The 18,373-nt window shown below is 52.5% G+C and overlaps 6 protein-coding genes across 6 annotated transcripts; 3 read left to right on the forward strand and 3 right to left on the reverse strand.

Annotated features, from left to right (window-relative positions):
* Positions 1 to 790: 790 nt before the first annotated feature.
* Positions 791 to 2,981, forward strand: P170DRAFT_460399 (MFS transporter; the record flags this gene model as incomplete). The annotated part of the gene is made up of 9 exons (XM_024851937.1): positions 791 to 911; positions 971 to 1,107; positions 1,172 to 1,254; positions 1,305 to 1,402; positions 1,453 to 1,573; positions 1,619 to 1,997; positions 2,049 to 2,585; positions 2,650 to 2,755; positions 2,810 to 2,981. The coding sequence occupies 9 exons, from the start codon at positions 791 to 793 to the stop codon at positions 2,878 to 2,880; spliced, it is 1,653 nt and encodes a 550-aa protein (XP_024709494.1). The 3' UTR covers positions 2,881 to 2,981.
* Positions 2,982 to 3,706: 725 nt separating this feature from the next.
* On the forward strand, positions 3,707 to 5,066 carry P170DRAFT_431822 (MBL fold metallo-hydrolase). The gene has a single exon (XM_024848127.1). The coding sequence runs from the start codon at positions 3,732 to 3,734 to the stop codon at positions 4,599 to 4,601; it is 870 nt and encodes a 289-aa protein (XP_024709495.1). The 5' UTR covers positions 3,707 to 3,731; the 3' UTR covers positions 4,602 to 5,066.
* P170DRAFT_9482 (Zn(II)2Cys6 transcription factor) lies at positions 4,747 to 6,793 on the forward strand. Its single transcript, XM_024855444.1, has 4 exons — positions 4,747 to 5,164; positions 5,222 to 5,872; positions 5,930 to 6,210; positions 6,285 to 6,793. The coding sequence occupies exons 1-4, from the start codon at positions 4,892 to 4,894 to the stop codon at positions 6,691 to 6,693; spliced, it is 1,614 nt and encodes a 537-aa protein (XP_024709496.1). The 5' UTR covers positions 4,747 to 4,891; the 3' UTR covers positions 6,694 to 6,793.
* Positions 6,794 to 7,358: 565 nt separating this feature from the next.
* P170DRAFT_469660 (transcription factor domain-containing protein) lies at positions 7,359 to 9,846 on the reverse strand (the record flags this gene model as incomplete). The annotated part of the gene is made up of 9 exons (XM_024852664.1): positions 7,359 to 7,399; positions 7,450 to 8,003; positions 8,055 to 8,314; positions 8,372 to 8,422; positions 8,475 to 8,513; positions 8,584 to 9,124; positions 9,155 to 9,365; positions 9,445 to 9,689; positions 9,761 to 9,846. 9 exons carry the CDS (start codon positions 9,844 to 9,846, stop codon positions 7,359 to 7,361), a joined length of 2,028 nt encoding a protein of 675 aa, XP_024709497.1.
* Positions 9,847 to 12,606: 2,760 nt separating this feature from the next.
* On the reverse strand, positions 12,607 to 13,985 carry gprC (the record flags this gene model as incomplete). The annotated part of the gene is made up of 2 exons (XM_024850456.1): positions 12,607 to 13,341; positions 13,395 to 13,985. The coding sequence occupies 2 exons, from the start codon at positions 13,983 to 13,985 to the stop codon at positions 12,607 to 12,609; spliced, it is 1,326 nt and encodes a 441-aa protein (XP_024709498.1).
* Positions 13,986 to 14,306: 321 nt separating this feature from the next.
* P170DRAFT_431828 (uncharacterized protein) lies at positions 14,307 to 15,592 on the reverse strand. The gene is made up of 2 exons (XM_024848128.1): positions 15,555 to 15,592; positions 14,307 to 15,440 (listed from the first exon to the last, which is right to left on the reverse strand). The coding sequence occupies exon 2, from the start codon at positions 15,129 to 15,131 to the stop codon at positions 14,742 to 14,744; it is 390 nt and encodes a 129-aa protein (XP_024709499.1). The 5' UTR covers positions 15,132 to 15,440; positions 15,555 to 15,592; the 3' UTR covers positions 14,307 to 14,741.
* Positions 15,593 to 18,373: the final 2,781 nt, after the last annotated feature.

The raw sequence follows: 18,373 nt of genomic DNA on the forward strand, positions 1-18,373 counted from the left end.
CCCGTCAATCCCCTCTTTGACCCTCCTTCGATAACCGCAGTTGACCATGTCGTGATATCAGTGCCGTTTTCACGTGTAAAATTCACTGTACACATCGATACGACAGTCGGTGTACAGTTCGAGAAGCATACCCCGAGATAATAGCCTTGTTTCCTGCGCATGTCGATGCTGGACCGTGGATAACGTCAGATCACCGACTTGACTAGGCCTTGAAGCCACCCGACATGAATCAACCAGATTCAGGAATACACCGGCGGGCTCAGCGTTCCACTGGGTCACGAAAGTGTTCTATATCCCTAGTCATGTCCGTGGCTGGAGCCTATGATGTCATTTCTATATTACTCCCGTAACTCAAATCCCTGGCCAGGGCAACGGAGGGTCGGATCTAAATAATATTTTGACAACAGGATATTTGTGCCAAATCACAGTTATTGAATTGTGGCTGACTTTTCTGCACCCGACGATCTGCGTCTGACCTGCGGAAAACAACTATTGGCCGATCTATTTACCCTTCTTCCAAATTGGGACATTTGTAATTTCTCCTCGCGTCTTAACAAATATCACATTCCTCACATTTGATTCCTCTGATCGTCTCACGTGGGAAGATTGCAGGGTTGCTAATAGTTTCTTGATGTTCCATGCAAGGGATGAGATGGACAGAATGACCCTCAGCCATGCGGCAGCCATCCTTTTAACCAAGCCACCCACCTGACTGTGTCCAGCTTAGTAGAATGACAGTAACTAAGTGACAGAACTTTTATAACTTCATCCGTGAATTTGAATTTTCACAATGCCTTCAGAAGAATACCGTTTAGTATCGAACGGCGAGGATGACGAAACCGAATCTGTAGCGAGTTTTCAAAAACCAGCGGGAAAATCCAACAAACTAGCAATACTTATTGCTTATCTTGGTAATTATGAAATTTTATATCTATTCAGCTGTGTGCAACGATCACTGACAGCTGGTCAGGGGCCGTTCTCTCCAGCTCAGAGGAATCTCTCGTTACGGCTACCTACTCCATCATCGCTTCCGACTTCCAAGAGCTTTCTAAGAGCTCGCTCCTGCTTACTAGCTATAACCTAGGATATTGCATAGCGCTGCCTGTTGTAAGCTGGCTCTTATATCCCTTTTTATCTTACTATAGGCTGACTCAGTTCCCCAATTCTTTAGTACGGTGCATTGGCGGATCTCTTTGGCAGGAAATTCTCCCTTCTTCTTGGGTACTTTTTCTTCGGGTTAGGATGTGTAATATGGTTAGTATATCTATTCCCTTCATTGTTATTGGTTAATAATGTCAATTTAGCACGATTGGCACTTCTATAAACCATCTGGTAATCGGCCGGGCCATCGGCGGGACCGGCTCTGCTGGCATGGTCGTGATGATATCCATTATGATCACAGGTACTGCTCACCGGACTTTCATTTCTCAGCGCATGACTTATTCTGCTCAGATTTTGCCCCTCCCAGTGAAGTCGCACTGCTTCGCAGCTACACAAATCTCTCCAACTTAATAGGCCGCTCCTTTGGTGCGCCCTTGGGAAGTCTAGTGACATCAACTTTCGGCTGGCGATGGTAAGTGCCACCGTTCCCTGAATTGCCATTGCTCATAGTATACAGGGCCTTTGGGGGTCGTCTACCGGTTATCCTAGCGTGCTTTCTTCTCGCAAAGGTCTACATGCCCGACATAAATCCCCCACAGAAAGACAAAGATGCCTCGAGGGGCGAGAAGCTCAAAAGCATTGATTATGCCGGAACAGCAGCCTTCGCAGCGGCCATCGTGCCTTTTTTACTGGCCTTGGTCGCGGTCGGAGACCAGAACGGGGGAGGCTCATCGTACATTTACAAGCTGCTTGCGGTGTCCGCCGTGTTTTGCATCGCCTTTGTTCTTGTCGAATGTCTCTGGGTAAAACGGCCACTCGTCCCACTGCAGCTGGTCTGGCAAGGCGTCGGGCAGTATTGGTTAGTCCAATTACTCATTTTTATCGGCCGGTTAGCGGTAAGATCTTCTCCGAAACCATTCCCATAACCGTACTGACAATCGTGGTAGATGACCACAAACATCGCCGAGTATCTGACCCAAGTCAAAGGAGTCGCCGGCGAGGTGGCGTCTATATTCATTATCTTCCCCGGCGTGGGCTTCACCAGTGGAGCGCTCGCTGCGGGCTACACCATCAAACGGTACCTACCTCCCACCATCTATAACAAAACCCCTCAGCCCTATCTATGCATCCATTCACTAACCCTCCCCAGAACCAAACGCTACAAAAAACACTCCATCGCCGCCATCATCCTCGGCATCGTCTTCTCCGCCCTGCTCTTCCGCTCGTGGCACGAAACCAGCAGCATCTGGGAATCACTCCTCATCATCCCCATCAGCGCGGCTACCGGGTTCACGCTCTCATGCGAGTTCATCGGTGTCTCGAGTCGTGCGCCGCAGGAGCATCTCGCCCCCGCGATCGGAGCTTACTATCTCAGCCAGCAGCTGGGGATGATCATCGGGTCGGCGATTGGTCCTGTTTTTGTGAGAAGGGGCTTTGTTCATGAGATGGGGGTTCGGGTTCAGGATGGGGGGGAGAGGAACCGGGTATGCTGTTTGATTTCATTTATTGATAATCTTTTGAAAAGCGTGTACTGATTACGTGGGACAGATTATTAGTGATGTCCTCGCTGACTCGAGGTTTCATTTGTCGTTGCCGGATCAGGTTCGAGGGATTGTGCAGGTTTGTCTGGCGTTTGGGTATCAGTTTATTCCTCGTGAGTTGAATGATGGATTTTTGTGGGATGATATATATTGACTTTACGATGCAGTCACGTCCGTGGTTACGATGTCGCTTGCTTTGCCGATCTTTATCATGAAGAGAGAGGAGAGGATAGAATAGAGGGTTGGCAAATGGGAGTCTAAATCATATGAATTTTGGTGGCTTGGATCGGGGAAGTATAATGACATCTACAGATCCTCATACTGGATAAGAGAAGCAAGACTATTCAAGTCTGTAATGCATAACATTATGCATCGCCATCCTGCTGCTTACGTCAGGATATTCCGAGCACAACAGACCGCCAAGCCACGGCTGGCGGTCGGGAACCAAAGGGGAAATGATTAAAGCCCGACAGCGTCAGCCTCCAAACCGGCTCTAGGGAATTCCAGAAGGTCTGAAACATGCCGAGTGGGTGGCATGATGTGCTGCGTAGAATCCCCCCAAAAAAAGAAGCCCGCCAATCCCGAGAAACAGGGTTGGCCCAGAAATGGCGATGATTTGCCACCGGGCCTGCGGTCGGGGACCTTTTTCTGGCGCTGCCCCAATTTCTCGGGATTAGACTTGCGTTTGATGCGTCGTGGTTTAATGCCCGCTCGCCTGGGGGTCTGGCTGGTCCTAGCCCCTTGGACGCAGTAGTGCATGGCTAATGGCTGCTCCCCCCACTGGAATGCAGTGTGAGATCATGGCGAACACGTCCGATCAGTGTCCACTCGCTCGGTCGACTCATGTGCTCTGTATACCTGAGTCGGTCGCTGTTAAGGTCGCCGACCTGGACGCCGTCTGGAACTGCGCTCTCGCCGACTGCATCGCGGCCGAGAAGAGGATATGATTGATGGATCGGACACGGATTGGCGCCGCAGAGGAAATAAATATGCAGTGTTGATGCAAGTATTTGAGTTGTAGGAAGTAAAATAACCTTCCGTCTAGAATTCCTACGAACCTTGTATTTTTTTTTTTTTTTTTTTGGTCAGATGGATCCAACCGTGCACTCGTGTTACGAGCCAACCACTGGCACATGGCAGTACATCGTCGCATGTCCCTCCACCAAAGAGGCGGCCATTATCGACCCGGTTTTGGACTTCGACCCGGTCTCGTTGACAATAAGCACGGCGTCCGCCGACTCATTGCTTGACCTCGTCGCTCAGCAGGGCTACACCGTCCGGTATTTGTTGGAGACGCATGCCCACGCGGATCATCTCACTGCGTCCTTCTATCTCCAACAGAAGATCCTTGCGTCGGGACAGCCGCGACCCTCGATCGGCATTGGTCAGCGCATTCGCCTCGTGCAGGACACCTTTGCCCCAAAATACAACGTCCCCGCCGAGGACCTGGACGCTGCCTTCGATCGTCTCCTGGCGGACGGCGAGCGCTTCTCCGTCGGTGACGTCGTGGTCGCCGTGCTCGCTCTGCCGGGCCACACGCCGGACCATGTTGGGTATCGCATCGGGGCCAACGTCTTCACGGGGGACTCCATCTTCAATCCGGACGTGGGCAGCGCACGCTGTGACTTTCCGGGCGGCGACGCGCGCACGCTCTACCGGTCGATGCAGACCCTGCTCTCTCTTCCGCCCGAGTACAGGCTGTACACGGGCCATGACTACCCTCCGACCGCGGATGGCGACCAGAAACGCGATCCCCTGCCGTATGTCACCGTGGCGGAGCAGAGGGAGCGCAATCGACATGCCAAAGACGGCAGCACGGAGGACGCGTTTGTGCGATGGCGATCAGAGCGCGACCAAGGGCTGCGGGAGCCCAGGTTGATGCACCAGGCGATGCAGGTGAACATCCGGGGGGGACGCATGGCGAAGGATGCACCGCTGAGATTCCCCGTGGGCGTGTGAGTTGGAGGATCGAAGTATAGGGAGTGTAGGCATGGAGGCTTGGCATCAAAGACGGGAAATTGGAGGCTGATCGGGGTCTTTGCTGACGTTCCTCCCCGACTGCTGGTCGCCGAATCGGGGATCTCGGGATCGATGGGGATCAGAAAATCGTTCCATGGAATGAATCGCCTCTGGATTCATCCCCACGCTGTCTTCTTCTCTTCGCTGCTGTCCATAATAAAAGATGACGATCCTCCCGTGGCCTCCTCCGTCGCCCGTAGAGTGGTCTCTCGCCTATCCCAAGCCCAACCATGCAGAACACCTCCAGATCCTCGCCCCGTCAGCCCTCGTCGCTGGCATGCGTCCCCTGCCGGCGACGACACCTGAAATGTGACTCGCTCATGCCCGTTTGTAGTCGCTGTCAGACCTCGGATCTCGAGTGTCGCTATGTGCGCTCCCGTCGGGGGATGCGCAGCAAACCGGACAACCCGCCGTCGCCCTTATTCAACCACGACGTGCCTTTGTTTGACGCGGATGCCTTTTCCAATTGGCTCAATAACACCACCCTCCCCCCAGACCTGGATGTATGTGTGACCCTGCCACCAGTCATGAAAAGACCCCGAATTCTTACAAAACCCCAGGCAGGCGAAGCGCTGTTCCAGTCGCTCGGCACGCCTCAAACCTTCGACATGCCGAGTTTGACCGACGATGCAATCAGTTGGCCGGAGCCAGAGCAACTGTCCACCCCGGGAGTAGCCTATGATCCCATGATCCAGCTATATTACCAAAATTTTCACCGGTCGCACCCCCTCCTGGTCCCAAGAAAGGCGCTGGCGTCCCACCTGTGTGACCGCATTCCTGCCTATCTTTTGTCCATCATGCGCTACATCGGCGCCCACTTCTACCCTGACCCAGCTTTTAAGGAAGAGTTCCGAGGGTCGGCCTATGCGATCTTTGCGGATTCCACCGTGCGAGATGGATTCAAAGTTCAAGGTATGCTGTTGCTCGCGATTGTCGAGCATGCACACGGTCAGGACGAGAGTGCCCATCGAACGATGCAGGCCGCCATCGATCTGGCCTTGGATCTAGGCATGCATCGCTCCAGCTTTGCCCTCGAGAACTCGAAAGGAGACTTCATGATGGAGGAGAGCTGGTGCAGGACGTTCTGGGAACTCTACGTCGTCGACGGACTATTAGCCACCATGAGAGACCAAAGTTCATTTCGGCTATGTCGCCAACGAACAGATGTCCGATTGCCTTGTGCGGAAGATGCTTATACCTCCGGGATCGCCGTATGTCTCTCCTGCTTCCTTCCTTTACATGGCGGGACCTTGCTGATGTCATGATAGCCAATGTCGATACGACAGACTCTGAACGATCTCGAACGCAGCTGGTCCTTCGGACAGGGCCACTGCCCATCATCGTTTGCATATCGCATCCATGCCGTCCAAACCCTGGGAAAGGTCATGGAAGTGAACCGGTCGCTCGATATGGATATGGAGGCACGCATCGAGACCGTCGATGCCAGCCTTGCATCTTCCTTAATGCGATTACCTTCGTCCCAGGGGTCGGGATACGACAGCTCTGACTTTGACGAACTGCTATTCCAGGCTGAGATGATCACCTATATGTGAGTGACATTAACACTCCCACCACCTCCATCCCACACAGGAAAAGGCCAACTAACAAACAACCTCATAACAGTGGACTGATATACCTCCATCATCCGCGCTCCAGCATGCGCTTCGCCTCCTTCAACGGCCGAACCTCATGCGCTCGGCTACGAGCCGCTCGCGAGACCAATTCCGGCTCCGCAGATCTAGACCCTCACTCTCAGAAGTTTCTGCGAGCAGCAGACCACCTATCTAACCTAGCCACGCTGCCCAATCCCATCCAAAGCCGAACCCCCTTCTTCACATGCGCTCTAGCCATCTGCATCGTTGTCCACACGGCCGCCTCCCTGGTGGTTCCATCTGCCGGGAAGGTGGAGTCTCTCAAGGCGCGCATCCAGCTGGGATTCGGCGGGCTGAATGTGCTCGGGAAGGTGTGGCCCCTGGCCAAGACGGTGAGGCAGCAGATGGTGGATATGTATCAGGAAGTGGGGCTGCGTTGAGGGACGATGTCTTGATGATTCGTTCTCTCTATCTCTCTCTCTTGCCCTGGTGGAATGCTAGCGAGTCGGGTTAGCATGGAGCCGGGTAATTACTTTCATTGGCGGGATCCGCGGGCGTCATCCTGCCGACTATAATAGATTTCTTCCAGTATATGATGGGGAAGAGACGAGCAGGGCTCTTGGTCTTTGCTGCCTGTATCTAGATTTTGGCTGGAGCATCGAGGGCGGGAATGTGCAGGAAGAAGAGCAAGAGGGAAAGGCGACGGGGAATTTCCCCTGCCTTTCTGGGCCTTTCTCGTGATCGCCAAAATGGGCTTTCCGAGTCACGTCTACAAAGCAGATGTTGACTTGAGCAGAAATTCCACGGTCTACCTGGATTATAGTGCATGATCGGAGACCGAATTTCAGCTGCCTCAGCTTCTTGGTATCTATCACTGAAACATAATGTCGGATCTATCGATGCCATAACGTCCAGCGACCTAGCCGGCTTTCAATGGCCAAAATGCCACCCATAACAATCAAATAGCAGTCATCGTTATTAATTATCCGATCTATCTCATGTCTCATCTCTAAGCGTGTACCTTCGTAGAGATGCTCTAACATCCGTAATGCAAATAGCCAACATCAAGACATCGGGAACTACAAAGCCAAGCGCAAAACAAAACTCAAAGTCGAAACTCTCTCTCGATTGCCTGCGAAATCTCGTCTAAAGCGGGTTAACAGGGTCCAGAATTTGAGGTCCCCGGGGCATCTTACCTCTGACTCCGTGCAATGCCTCATACGCAATGGAGTAGTTATCCAAGCATTTTACCACGCCCCGCAAGCTTTGGTGTAGTTCCTCTCGAAACCCAGTCAACGAGTCGACGCTCAGACGGCTAGATTGCTCTTCTCCGTATCGCCGAAGGGTTCGCGCCTTAACGCACAGCATCAGCATTGCGTACCCCGACTGCATCGCACAGCATATCAAAGTGGGCATGGTACGGGGGATCTCAAGTTGAGGCCGGAGTGAGAGAGGTGCATTCGACTCGGGGGTTTCGTCGGTAGGGCTTGGATGAGGCAGGTTGTTGAGCAAAACGACAACATTGAAAGCGGCGTGGAGACAGATTCGGGAGGATTCGTCGGAGGTAAATGGGAATGGGAGACGACGGGCATGGGGAGGAACTGGAGGATCTTGGATATAAATGGGACTGTTTCCCGATTCCAGCGAAAAGTCGATCGGATCAGTTGCCGGAGCCTCCAGATCCAGCGGCTCGGATGAAATGGTGTCGATGTCTTGGAATGCGCATAGTCGATGCGTCTTAATGCGAGCACTACATCATTCGTGAGCAAATCGGTTCACAACGATTAGGTCGATGACATACGTATGTAGTTTGATCTCTGCGAAAGCACGCATCGTCTTCGAAGCCACAAAGTCTGGAGAGTCGGGCGGAGGTACCATTTCAGACACGGACAGAGAATCCCGACATAGAAGCAAAAGCGATGCAATCTGACTGTCGAGTTCGGCCATCCTTGATAGCACCCAGGATGCGTCACCACCGGATTTTATGACCTGGTCGAGATCACGAGAAAACGTTGCCGATTCGAGAATGGCCTGTTGAGCCTCGACGAGTAGTTTCCATCCCTGAATGAAAGAGAACGGATCAACATTGTAGACTATAACCCTGTGGGAGAATCATACCTCTGGATACGGTGTTACAAACCAAGGATCGTACAAGTCGAACGCCGGAGGCTGTGAAGATGAGTATTAATTCCCTAACTGCTCGTGGGTGTCTGATACGCACCAAATTGCTTACAGCCAACCCTTGACAGGCTGACATGTACTATTGAGCCATTAACAATCATGAACAATACTTATTCTGGGCAGTCAGATAGGGAAGATAAAAGACATACTGTCATCCACCAAACTCGACGTCGAGCCTCTGCAAATTCATCTTCGTCTAATGCCTCGTGCAACGACATACTGAGCGCCAGCGCTAGAGATTGGTTCGACCGATGCAGCATTCGATCTAGATGCCCTTGCTGCGCGTACTCATAGACACTCAGCAACGCCAGCGCCACGACGCCTTCTAGCGAGACGGGCAATTTGGGATGGAATGGTTCGCGATCAGAGCCCGTCACAGCTTCTGCGGCCTGACCTTTAGGGATCTTCGGTGCGTCCGGCGTCCCGTATTCGATCTCAACCGCATCAAAGGCCGATTTGGCGAAGCAATGTGCAAAATCGCGTCGGATCTTGACGTACTCGGGCCTCGAGGGCTCCTTTTCGTTCGGATGAGGGACGAGAACCATGATCGCTGCAATCGCCCGACCTAGCGGGTTGATCGGTTCAAAGCTGGGCGGCCTCTTGGAGATGGGACTGCTGGTTACCGGCAGGCGCTCCGGTGGGGGGAGGATCGGGAAATAGGGGTGAATGAAGATGTAGTAGGCACTTAGTCTGCTCCGACGATTAGCCAATGCCGGTCACACGCCGATCCTCGCGGTGTCAACTTGCAGGTGCTCGTTGCTGTCATAGATTCTGATCTGGTTGGGCTTGGAGGAAGACTGCGAGTCTTTTGGACTCTTGTCTACGGGCGTGAAAATGGAATCAAAGATGGAGTCTATCTCTGCCAGGGGCACTTCGACGTTCCGCAGTCCTGCTCCCGGACCACACAGGCCAGAGAGCTGGCTCACCCATTCTACCGCCGAAACGACCGATCAGTACGTATTCTAGCAGCCATTCCATCTCGCAGGGAATGAGGTCATTGCATCACCAACCTTCTCCCTCCGAGCGAGAGTTTTCCTCGGTCTCCATGGGCGTGGGGGTCTCCAGCCGAAGAGAAGGACCTTGTTTGTCGGTGGCCGTGAGATCTATCGGGTTTTCGAGCGAGATGCCTTTATTCTTGCGACCGGGATGAATGCGTGGACCGCCTCGACGACTGGGCACGTAGCAGCATGATCTTCCTTTGGCAGCACAGTTGGCGCATTCGGCCTGGCCATCACATCGGATCCGCAAGGCACGACTAGAGCGGATATAATTAGAAAACCGACGGGGCCAACGAGCGCAGAAGACTTCAGACCAGAGAAATCCTACCAGGAGAGACAGGCAAGCTTCACGGGGGGATCGTTGAAGCGACGAGCGGGCCGCTTCAACTCCCCGACAGGCGAGAGGTTATTCATGGTTCCCGGAAAGCCAAACCATACTGGCCATGCGACCGAAAATTAACGTCGTAAAAGGAGGCCACATGGCGGGCGAGAAAGTGTGGTTTGCCGGTTGAAAGAAAACAGAAAGAAGGCGAAGGCAAAGGCAAATCCCGACGGGGAGAAGCGAATCCCGGGTTGATGTCAATCCACCGTATGATCCAGTTTCTGCGTTTGGTGGAGCAGAAGCCAAATCGACGAGCCCATGGAACACGTCGCTTGGCAACGGCGTGGCTTGATTACCTTAGCTGTGGTCTGATACTCTCGCGCTCTTTTTTCTCGTCCTTTTTTTACTATACAGGCGTCGTACTACGGAAGTCGATCTAGTATTGCTCCAAGGGGATTTTGCGAGATCGCCCCCGTCGCCGGCAGGATGCGCAATCTCACAATCTCGCACCATGACTCGCCGGCGCATCCAACAGATACTTCTCTGGTCTCATGTTCTTCCACGTCGCACTTGGCGCCAAACGCACGCTCCGGCATTGGCGGAAGAATGCAGTGCCAGTCAACCGCGCAAACGCCATTTTAGCCTGGTCGGAAACTCGTCCCTCGCCCGAGTCGCCCGAGAGCGATGCATCGCCTGAGGACGAACCGCTCGGCTTTCGCGTATAGGTTTGCGTACCGCGTTCAGCAAGGGGAGTTCTTCAGCAAGGCCTGTGACCTTGTCTTCCACCTGCCGTCGTAGTTTGGGCTGCGTGAACACCGTCCGTAAACTATACGTTGGGGCGACGGCCGTCGCCTTTATCCGACTCATATATCATCACGGGGATGTTGATGGCCGCGCGCCGTGTCGCAGCAGACACTCACGGGCACCAAAACTGGTCTGGACAGACAGAAAATGTCGGGCAGTCGACCCGACGAGAGGGAGCTCGGAATTAATCTCCTATCCCGTGGTGGAATCCACGAATGCACTCGTTTTTCTAAGTCGCATCACGACGCCGCCCGAGAAACACTTCGTTCAGGCTCACATTTCCCAGCTACAGCATCTCAACTCCTCAAACAGCAAGCAGCCGCTGATATCGCTCGCCAGAAAACCTCCACCGCTTCATCTGAGCCTGCGCGACCGCTGGCTGCATCTTTTCTCGCACCTTCGGTTTCCTATTTCATGGCAGATCCGGGTGGAAAGACATGGTGAAGATGCCCGATCGGTACGCGGCGAATTCCGAGTAGCAAGTCGGTTTGAGGAAGGGAGAGCCTGTGCGGTGGATATCGCGCAAGTCGACGCGAGACGGATGCTTCGTCGGGGACGATTGGATTGATCGGATTGTATTCTCGGTGCAGATGATGGATGCAATAGATGGGTAGAAGGACTCGGGATGGAAGGTCAAGACCGAGCGATCTGGTCAGCTGATGGCGAGGATCACGTAACGCCGTCGTGTCTTCATCGTCCTTCTCGACCGCAAGACCACGACCATGCGATTTGATATGCTCCGCGAACCCTGCAGAAAGTGACTCCGGAGTAAACCACCGTCGAGAAGTCGTCGGCTCCACTTCGGCCCTCGAAGACCAGCGTTGACACTTGGCCCAAGTAATTCTTGATCGAACGGCGTGCCCCCTTTCCAGTGTTCCTGCACTGTGGCATCTCCGGGTACCACGGGAATAGGATGCCTCCCGGGCTTTGAACCACCGCAACAGCTCCTGTCAGATCCAGTACTAGACGCCAAAATAAATGAAACTAAAACAAGACCGCCCACATCGTCGGGCGTACTACGGCGAAGTACGGGGTCGTCATTAATCAACATGCCTCGACACGACTCATGCCGGAGAACATTCCCAAAGCAAAGCGGATCTCCACCGCGTCATTCAACCATCAATCAAATCCCTTACGAATGCAAGCAAGACGGCACGAACGACCCACCGTCGGCAATCGACCCAGTCTGGCTCTTCCGAGAGGTCTGGTCGGTGGACGCCGTGGTGGTCGACACGGGGTTTGCGACCGCAGCCTGTTGGGCGAGATGCATTACGCTGTGTGATTCCTTCCAGATGGGAATCCTGGCAGGCGTCGCTTTTCTTTGTTTCTGTCCCGACCCATCCAGTCCGGTCGCAGACTAGTGCTTATGGCCTGATTCCTACGACTCGTACCCAACAGCCTGGATTGGCCCCCAGACCGTTGGATTGGTCTCCGCATAGTTAATAGGAGTTAATCAGTTAATCAATAATGATAATGCAAGCAACATTAACAACGGCGTTATCGATCGCAAAACCGGGGTTGTTAGCGCTAAAACCGGTTTGGAAACGGCGTTCATTCCTTCGAACTCCCGGTCATCTCGATTCGTCGCGGTGTATTTAGACTGTCTGGGCCCAAATTTGGGGCCTGCTACGGCACAGATGAGAAGAAAGTTTGATTAATCATCGCCATGGCTTCTTTGGCCGCGATGTGGTCTATTGATTGATATCTCGGAAGAATGATACAAGGAAATAAAATACATGCACAGGTCGTACATGGAGTATAGAGACGAGTATAGGGCCTGGGTCACGGTAGAGCCCAAAGGAGAAAAAGAAAGAGACGAATATGACACGGAGAAAAGCAAGTGCCCAGGGGTCATCAAAAGGGGTATGAGGCGATCTCCAGAGCGGCGGAGTCATCAATAAAAGATATATGATACAGAGAAAGAGAAAAACGTGGTGGGAGAAGAAGATTAAGAAGAAAAGCGTGAACGTCGACATTAACCAACCGGGTGACATTAGAGGCATTCCATGGTGATAAGGCGAAGGGGGAGGCCGCAACGGCTGCCGTGTCTATTTCCCCCACATCCTGGACGCTTGATCGTGTCCTTTGTCGGAGTCGCGGCTGGAACGGTCGCTGCCCTCGGCCTCGGACGGGTATGCCGGCTCGTGTGTGATCTCGATCGTCGTGTGCTGGTACACCTTGCCCATGGGGGTCAACTCGACGCCGGTGTTCTGCACGATGTTGTCCGTGGATCCGTCCCGGACATGGTGGTCCAGATCTTCCTCCTCGTCCCGTTGGCGCACGGTGCGCAATGCGCTGATATCGGTTCGGTTCTTCGGATCCGCCGTGATCGTCGTCAAATGATTGTCCGTCTTGCGGTTCTTGCTGCTGACGAAGCGGTTGTAGCTGCGATCGTGGCTCGGCTCGGATTCCAGGATCAGGTTTCGTCGGGTGAGTGTGTAAAGAAGGACGTCGACCAGGCCGGAACTGGTAATCAAGGCACCCGCAACGCAAAAGAAGGCCACGCTGGGGGTTTGGCCCTGGGCTGTCGCCATTCGTCCGGCGGCCAAGGGGAGTGAGAGAACGATGTATGCAATGGGGTAGATAACCATGTATCCGATAACACGACGGAGACGCTTCAGACTCTCCGTGTGGCTGCTTCCCAGAATCGCGGACTGCTTGATTTGTCGGCGCAGCTGGAACCACATGATAGCGTACAGGGTAACCGTGCCAAACTCGGCCAGGAAAATCCAGATATAATGTGTCCATAGACGAACGGGTTCGTATTCTTCGCTAATCCAGCACTAAGAAGACAGTTAGCGATGCAATTTGGAGAGGAAGACGGAGGTGCGCATACCCAGGCACCCGATGGAATAAACACATATCGTCCATGGGAGGCGAGTGGAATGATCACTAGCACGGCGACGAATACCCAGAGTCCAATGACGCCGGTCACGAAAGTTCGATGGCTTAATTTATGGCCCATGGTGACTAGAAGGAAGGTGTGGAAGGCAATGGCCAGCACGAAAAGTCCACTAGAGGGATCTCCAACTTGCAGCCAAAATCCCTGAAGAAAGCATGCCGCCGAAGATGCTTCGATTTTATCTTCGACAATCCATTTGATGCATATAAGGAAGGCGAGGGCTTGTTGCAAATCGGCCAAAACCAGGTTGTAAATGAGGACGATGTACTGATTGTAACCAATGTATCGGGCGTAGTTGGACCGCCAAAAGACAAGACGATAGGTAATGAATGAAATCAGGATGAGGGCGGCGATGAAGGAGAGGATAGCCATGATGGAGATGGCAATGAGACCCTTGCGTTGAGCGCTGGGAAGGGGATCGATGTCCATTGTTGGACCTCCTTCCGTATAGGCCAGTCGCGGCGAGAGTCTGTTACTCCCACCCGCGCTGTCGCTCAGGGCGCTCAATACTTGGACAAGACTCATGGTCGAAGAGTGTTGTGCCGGATGAAGCCTTGCAGTCCGGTGATCACTCTCTTCATAAAAGGGAATGAAGAATCACAACCGGGGCACCCTGAGGTAAGAGGGATTCCTTGACGACAAAGATGGACTTTTTTCCGACGGTCAAGGCGGGCGCCAGGCGATCTAATAACCAAATCCCCGGGTATGCAATCCCACGATGAACTATTGGGAAAAAGCAGGCAAACCTAAATCGGTGCTCGTCAGGGGTTGGGTCTGTACCTTTTTTGTGGCCACGATCAATGAGCACCGGCCATCAGAATTGAGAAAAGAACAGAACAGAAGGGGAAAAAAAATAAAATAAAAGAGGGGAAAGGGGAATCAGTGGCGGAAAATGGGATTCGAGCCACAACGGTAGACTATGTTCAGACTAAATTGGGATGGGAATAGAACTACCGACATGTGTGTGTGGATGCTGTGGAGTGAAGGCCTTGAACCGCGCAAAGCTTTGTTGAATGGGGAGAGACTAAGTCGCCTGCGATCAGCATATCCAAACCTACGACGCCGTGGATGCCTTCATCACAGACCCAGTACGCTCACGGAGAGATACCCCACCCGGCGACCCCCCTCGCGAAGCTAGGGTCAAGGACTCAAGACAGGGGCAGCTCCAAGATCATCGAGCGGAATCACGGCTAGGTGATACTAATGGGTGCCTGGGCCGAGAGGTTCCTGAAACTTTAGACACGAGGACAGGTGCCAAGTAGGAGGGAATCAACGTCATTCTCACTGGCTCGCCGTGATATTAGCGGGAAACCCGATGGGGACCCAGATAAACAGGCCTTGGTAATGACAATTACAAGCCCCTCCCAATAACTTTGCTATCGAGCGTGCCCGGTCTCCGTAGAAATGACATTTGACAAGGGGTGGTTTCCAAGCTAAACCACCGTCGTCTGTCACTCGCCGCAGCTGCAGGGGAGCGGTTGACTTGGGCCCATGCAGTGTGGATTTCAATCGGACAAGAGCACGAGAGGCCTCCGCCGCGGAGCAGGGACGGTTGATTGGTGATTCGTCACCCTCCCAGATCCCAGAGCACACTCGCAAACCAAACATGAGAAGCCAACGTGTGGCCAGGGAAATAATCATGCCCAGAACCGGCGCGATGACCCCCCGCATGGATCGCAGCCACACAAGACTTCGCTCTCCTCTTGGTCACCGACAAGATTTTGGGTGGAAACAACCAAGACAGACCCTAGGGGAAAAGCGTTAGTGTCGCCGAGACTCCATTCCAGAAAGTCCCAGTTTAAGGCCCACAAGCGTCGATCGGATAGGCAAACTAAATACCGGGGGTCCACTTTAAATGGAACACTTTTCGTAAATCAAACATCCCGTGTGTACCAGAGAAAAAAGAAAAGAGGGGGGTGGAAGAGCAGGCGATCTTTGCAGCACCGCCAAGGGATCGATATCCAACAGGAAACCATGGTACTGCCCAGACTGTGTTAAAAAAAAATATCTCATGGAAATCCAATCGCTCGCGGAACAAGCCGACCGAGAAAAGTCTTCTGATGCTGAATCAGTCTGATACAGGAGGACCCTCACCATCTCCATACTCGGTACTCGGTAGGCAATTCTGGTCTCCATTCCATTCAACGTCAAGTGGACACTGGAAACACACGCCAACCGGACAATATCCGTGCCAGGTTTGTAAGGCTTCGAGAAGGTTTCCTGGGTATACGATCCATGTATCTGAGCTATGAGTTGACGCGGCAGAAGGCGTGTGTTGATGGCGAGGGACTAGCTCTGGTTCGTCTGACACCGTCGAAGTAACCAGGCGATCAGAGATAAGTTGACTAGGCAGTTGTCACCTTCCAGCTTGGGATGGGCCCACCGGAGGAATACGGAGTATGGACGGGAGCAAAAGATGCGCCCATGGAGGACTAGATAACTCTAAGTGAAAGGAAGGAATGGAATGGAATGCATGAGAGGATGACCGATGAAAGGGATTATTGAGAAAGAGAGAGAAAGAGCAAAGAAAGAACGCCGAGCCGCACGGGACCGGGTAAGATACCCGTACCGGACGGCGTATCGTAACTCGGTGGATCTTTTTCCCCTTTCCTCGTTTCCTCTTTTCCTCTTTCTATTTTCTCCCTCTTCTGCACTCCTTTGCTTGCTGATCGTCCCTTCTAGTGTCCCTTTCATCGACCACCGTCTGCTCTGGTGTATGGTCATCAATTCGTCCTCTGGTCTGGACAGTGATCCCATCGTCCGCCACGGACAACTGGCTGCTGGTCTATTAGGACCTGCAGCAGGCCGCGTACAGGTCCTTATACCCCGGAATCCCCCTCTCGACCGATGCATGCATGCTACAATCTACTCCGTGGGGACGGGCGTTACTCCCTGTAAATACTGGAGGCCACTTATTATCAATTTCTATCCGGCTATTACAAATGGTGCTTTCGGTGACTTTCGCACCCGGAGCCCTGCCGTTTGACTTTGACTAATGGCAAATTTGCTCCAGAAACTAAACAACTAAGTGTCTAGCGCCAGTATCCACCCGATGTCAGTGCCAGCCTCATGGGTATTGTTATGGAGCCATGGATACGCCGGATGCTACCCTCCGACTTCCCCTGATACTAAAATCAACAATTTCCGATGTCAGATTGTCAACAAAGCAATCATGGTGCAGCTTTGATGCCACCTAGCCAGAGTCAAATGGAATGGCCAACAATCTATTGAGGGGCGATCTAGTGTGTAGATCCTTGACCGTTAGAAAAAAACTCCTGTGGCTCAACGTGTGAACCTCGGCATCTGGCCACGTGCATTCTCTCTGTGCTCCCAAGGCCAAGGGTGAGAGAATTACAGACAACATCTTTCGCGTTATTCTTACTTGATAAAAAGCCATTATAACCACCATGGCCTTGTCTGCTGAATGCTAAAACCGCCACTAGCCATGCCTCCGGTCTCTTATTCGGTAGGGTTGGCCCATTCCCCGGCTTTTAAGGTTCTGTGAGGCCCTAGTCCCGAAGGCTGCGACCGGGTCCCTGAGCCGCCAGTTGAAACCAGGCCCGTCATTATTGGGCATTGGCAGCCTGTGATCCTGGGGATCTCCCAATGCCGCATCCTCGCCTCATCTTTCTCCGCGGTCAACAGTCCATCCCAGTATTTAATGTCCTGGGATTTCGCTCCAGACCGACACCGCGGTAGTCTGGTGCACTATTAGACTTCGATTTTGGCTGGTACACTAACTAATGTACAGTTCTGTCAGCGCCTTTTGCAACAGCACTAGATGTACTAATCCCTCCGACAATCGTATTTGTATGATCGGGAAACAGTCTAGTCCTTCTGGTTCCGAATTATACAACTTTGAAAATGCACTAGACAAACTCAGCCGGAAGAACAACTCTGCACACATGATCTCATGTGGAATTATATCGAAAACATTCACTGCATATTGCATGCCGGCGAAAAGTTTCCATTGTCCGACCTTCTATTCATCAAACGTCCCGACAGATACTTTCAGATAACTACCTTGGTCCTCGACGTTGGAAATGAGGACATCAACTCCTCCAGTTTGACACGATTCTCCCCAAAAGCAAGGGCTTACTCGGACCCTTGGTTTGTTAGGGTGCCATGGACCGAACGTCCTCATCGTCGAAATGGGCATAACTTCGAATCCTAGTCTCCAATGGCAAAAGAATTATGCTCCCATCATTCGATGCCATGTCGGTCCTGCACTGTAGTCATTGCGCTTCCACCGAGAGTACTCCGTCCGTAAGGTTCTCGGTCTGACGATCGTGATCACAGTGGATAGTGTTCACGGGTGAAAGCTACTCGATCGGATCTATGCCATGATTGGAGAAGCATATCAAAATGATTGCAACCTAGCTGAATCCAGAATCTTTCACCCGTTGCATGGTTTCCACTTATTGGAAACCAGAAGGACTTAGCAGCTGGTTCCTGGTCAGGGCGAGGCATCAAGTCGGCTTTTTTATTTTTTATTTTTTTTTTTTATTTATTTATTTATTTTTTTTTTTTAATCGAGATCATCAGGCTTAGCTCACCTAAGAGCAGGATCGCACATCTGCTTTTCCTGGTTGGATCCATAAAGGCCAGACTTTCCCATCAAAACCCTCGGTCCATCAACCGAGAGAGGTGATCACGGGTTGACTATTATTGTATCCGGACATAAGACTTGTGTTTTCTCCGTTGGACTCTGCTAATAGATCCTGGGGCAGATTCCGTGCACTTTCTTCTTGCGTGGTGATCTTCCTCCACCATGTCCTTGGCGTTCTCCAGTTTAATCTCCTGGATTCTAGGCGACATGATCGGACCCGTGCCCGTGGTTTTGGAGGGTTGTGCAACATTGTAGAATATTCCATGCAAGCAACGGGGACGGTTTATGCCATCATCGTGGCCAA

The sequence above is a fragment of the Aspergillus steynii genome (assembly GCF_002849105.1).
Source record: "Aspergillus steynii IBT 23096 chromosome Unknown P170scaffold_1, whole genome shotgun sequence".
Classification (NCBI taxonomy): Eukaryota; Fungi; Ascomycota; class Eurotiomycetes; order Eurotiales; family Aspergillaceae; genus Aspergillus; species Aspergillus steynii.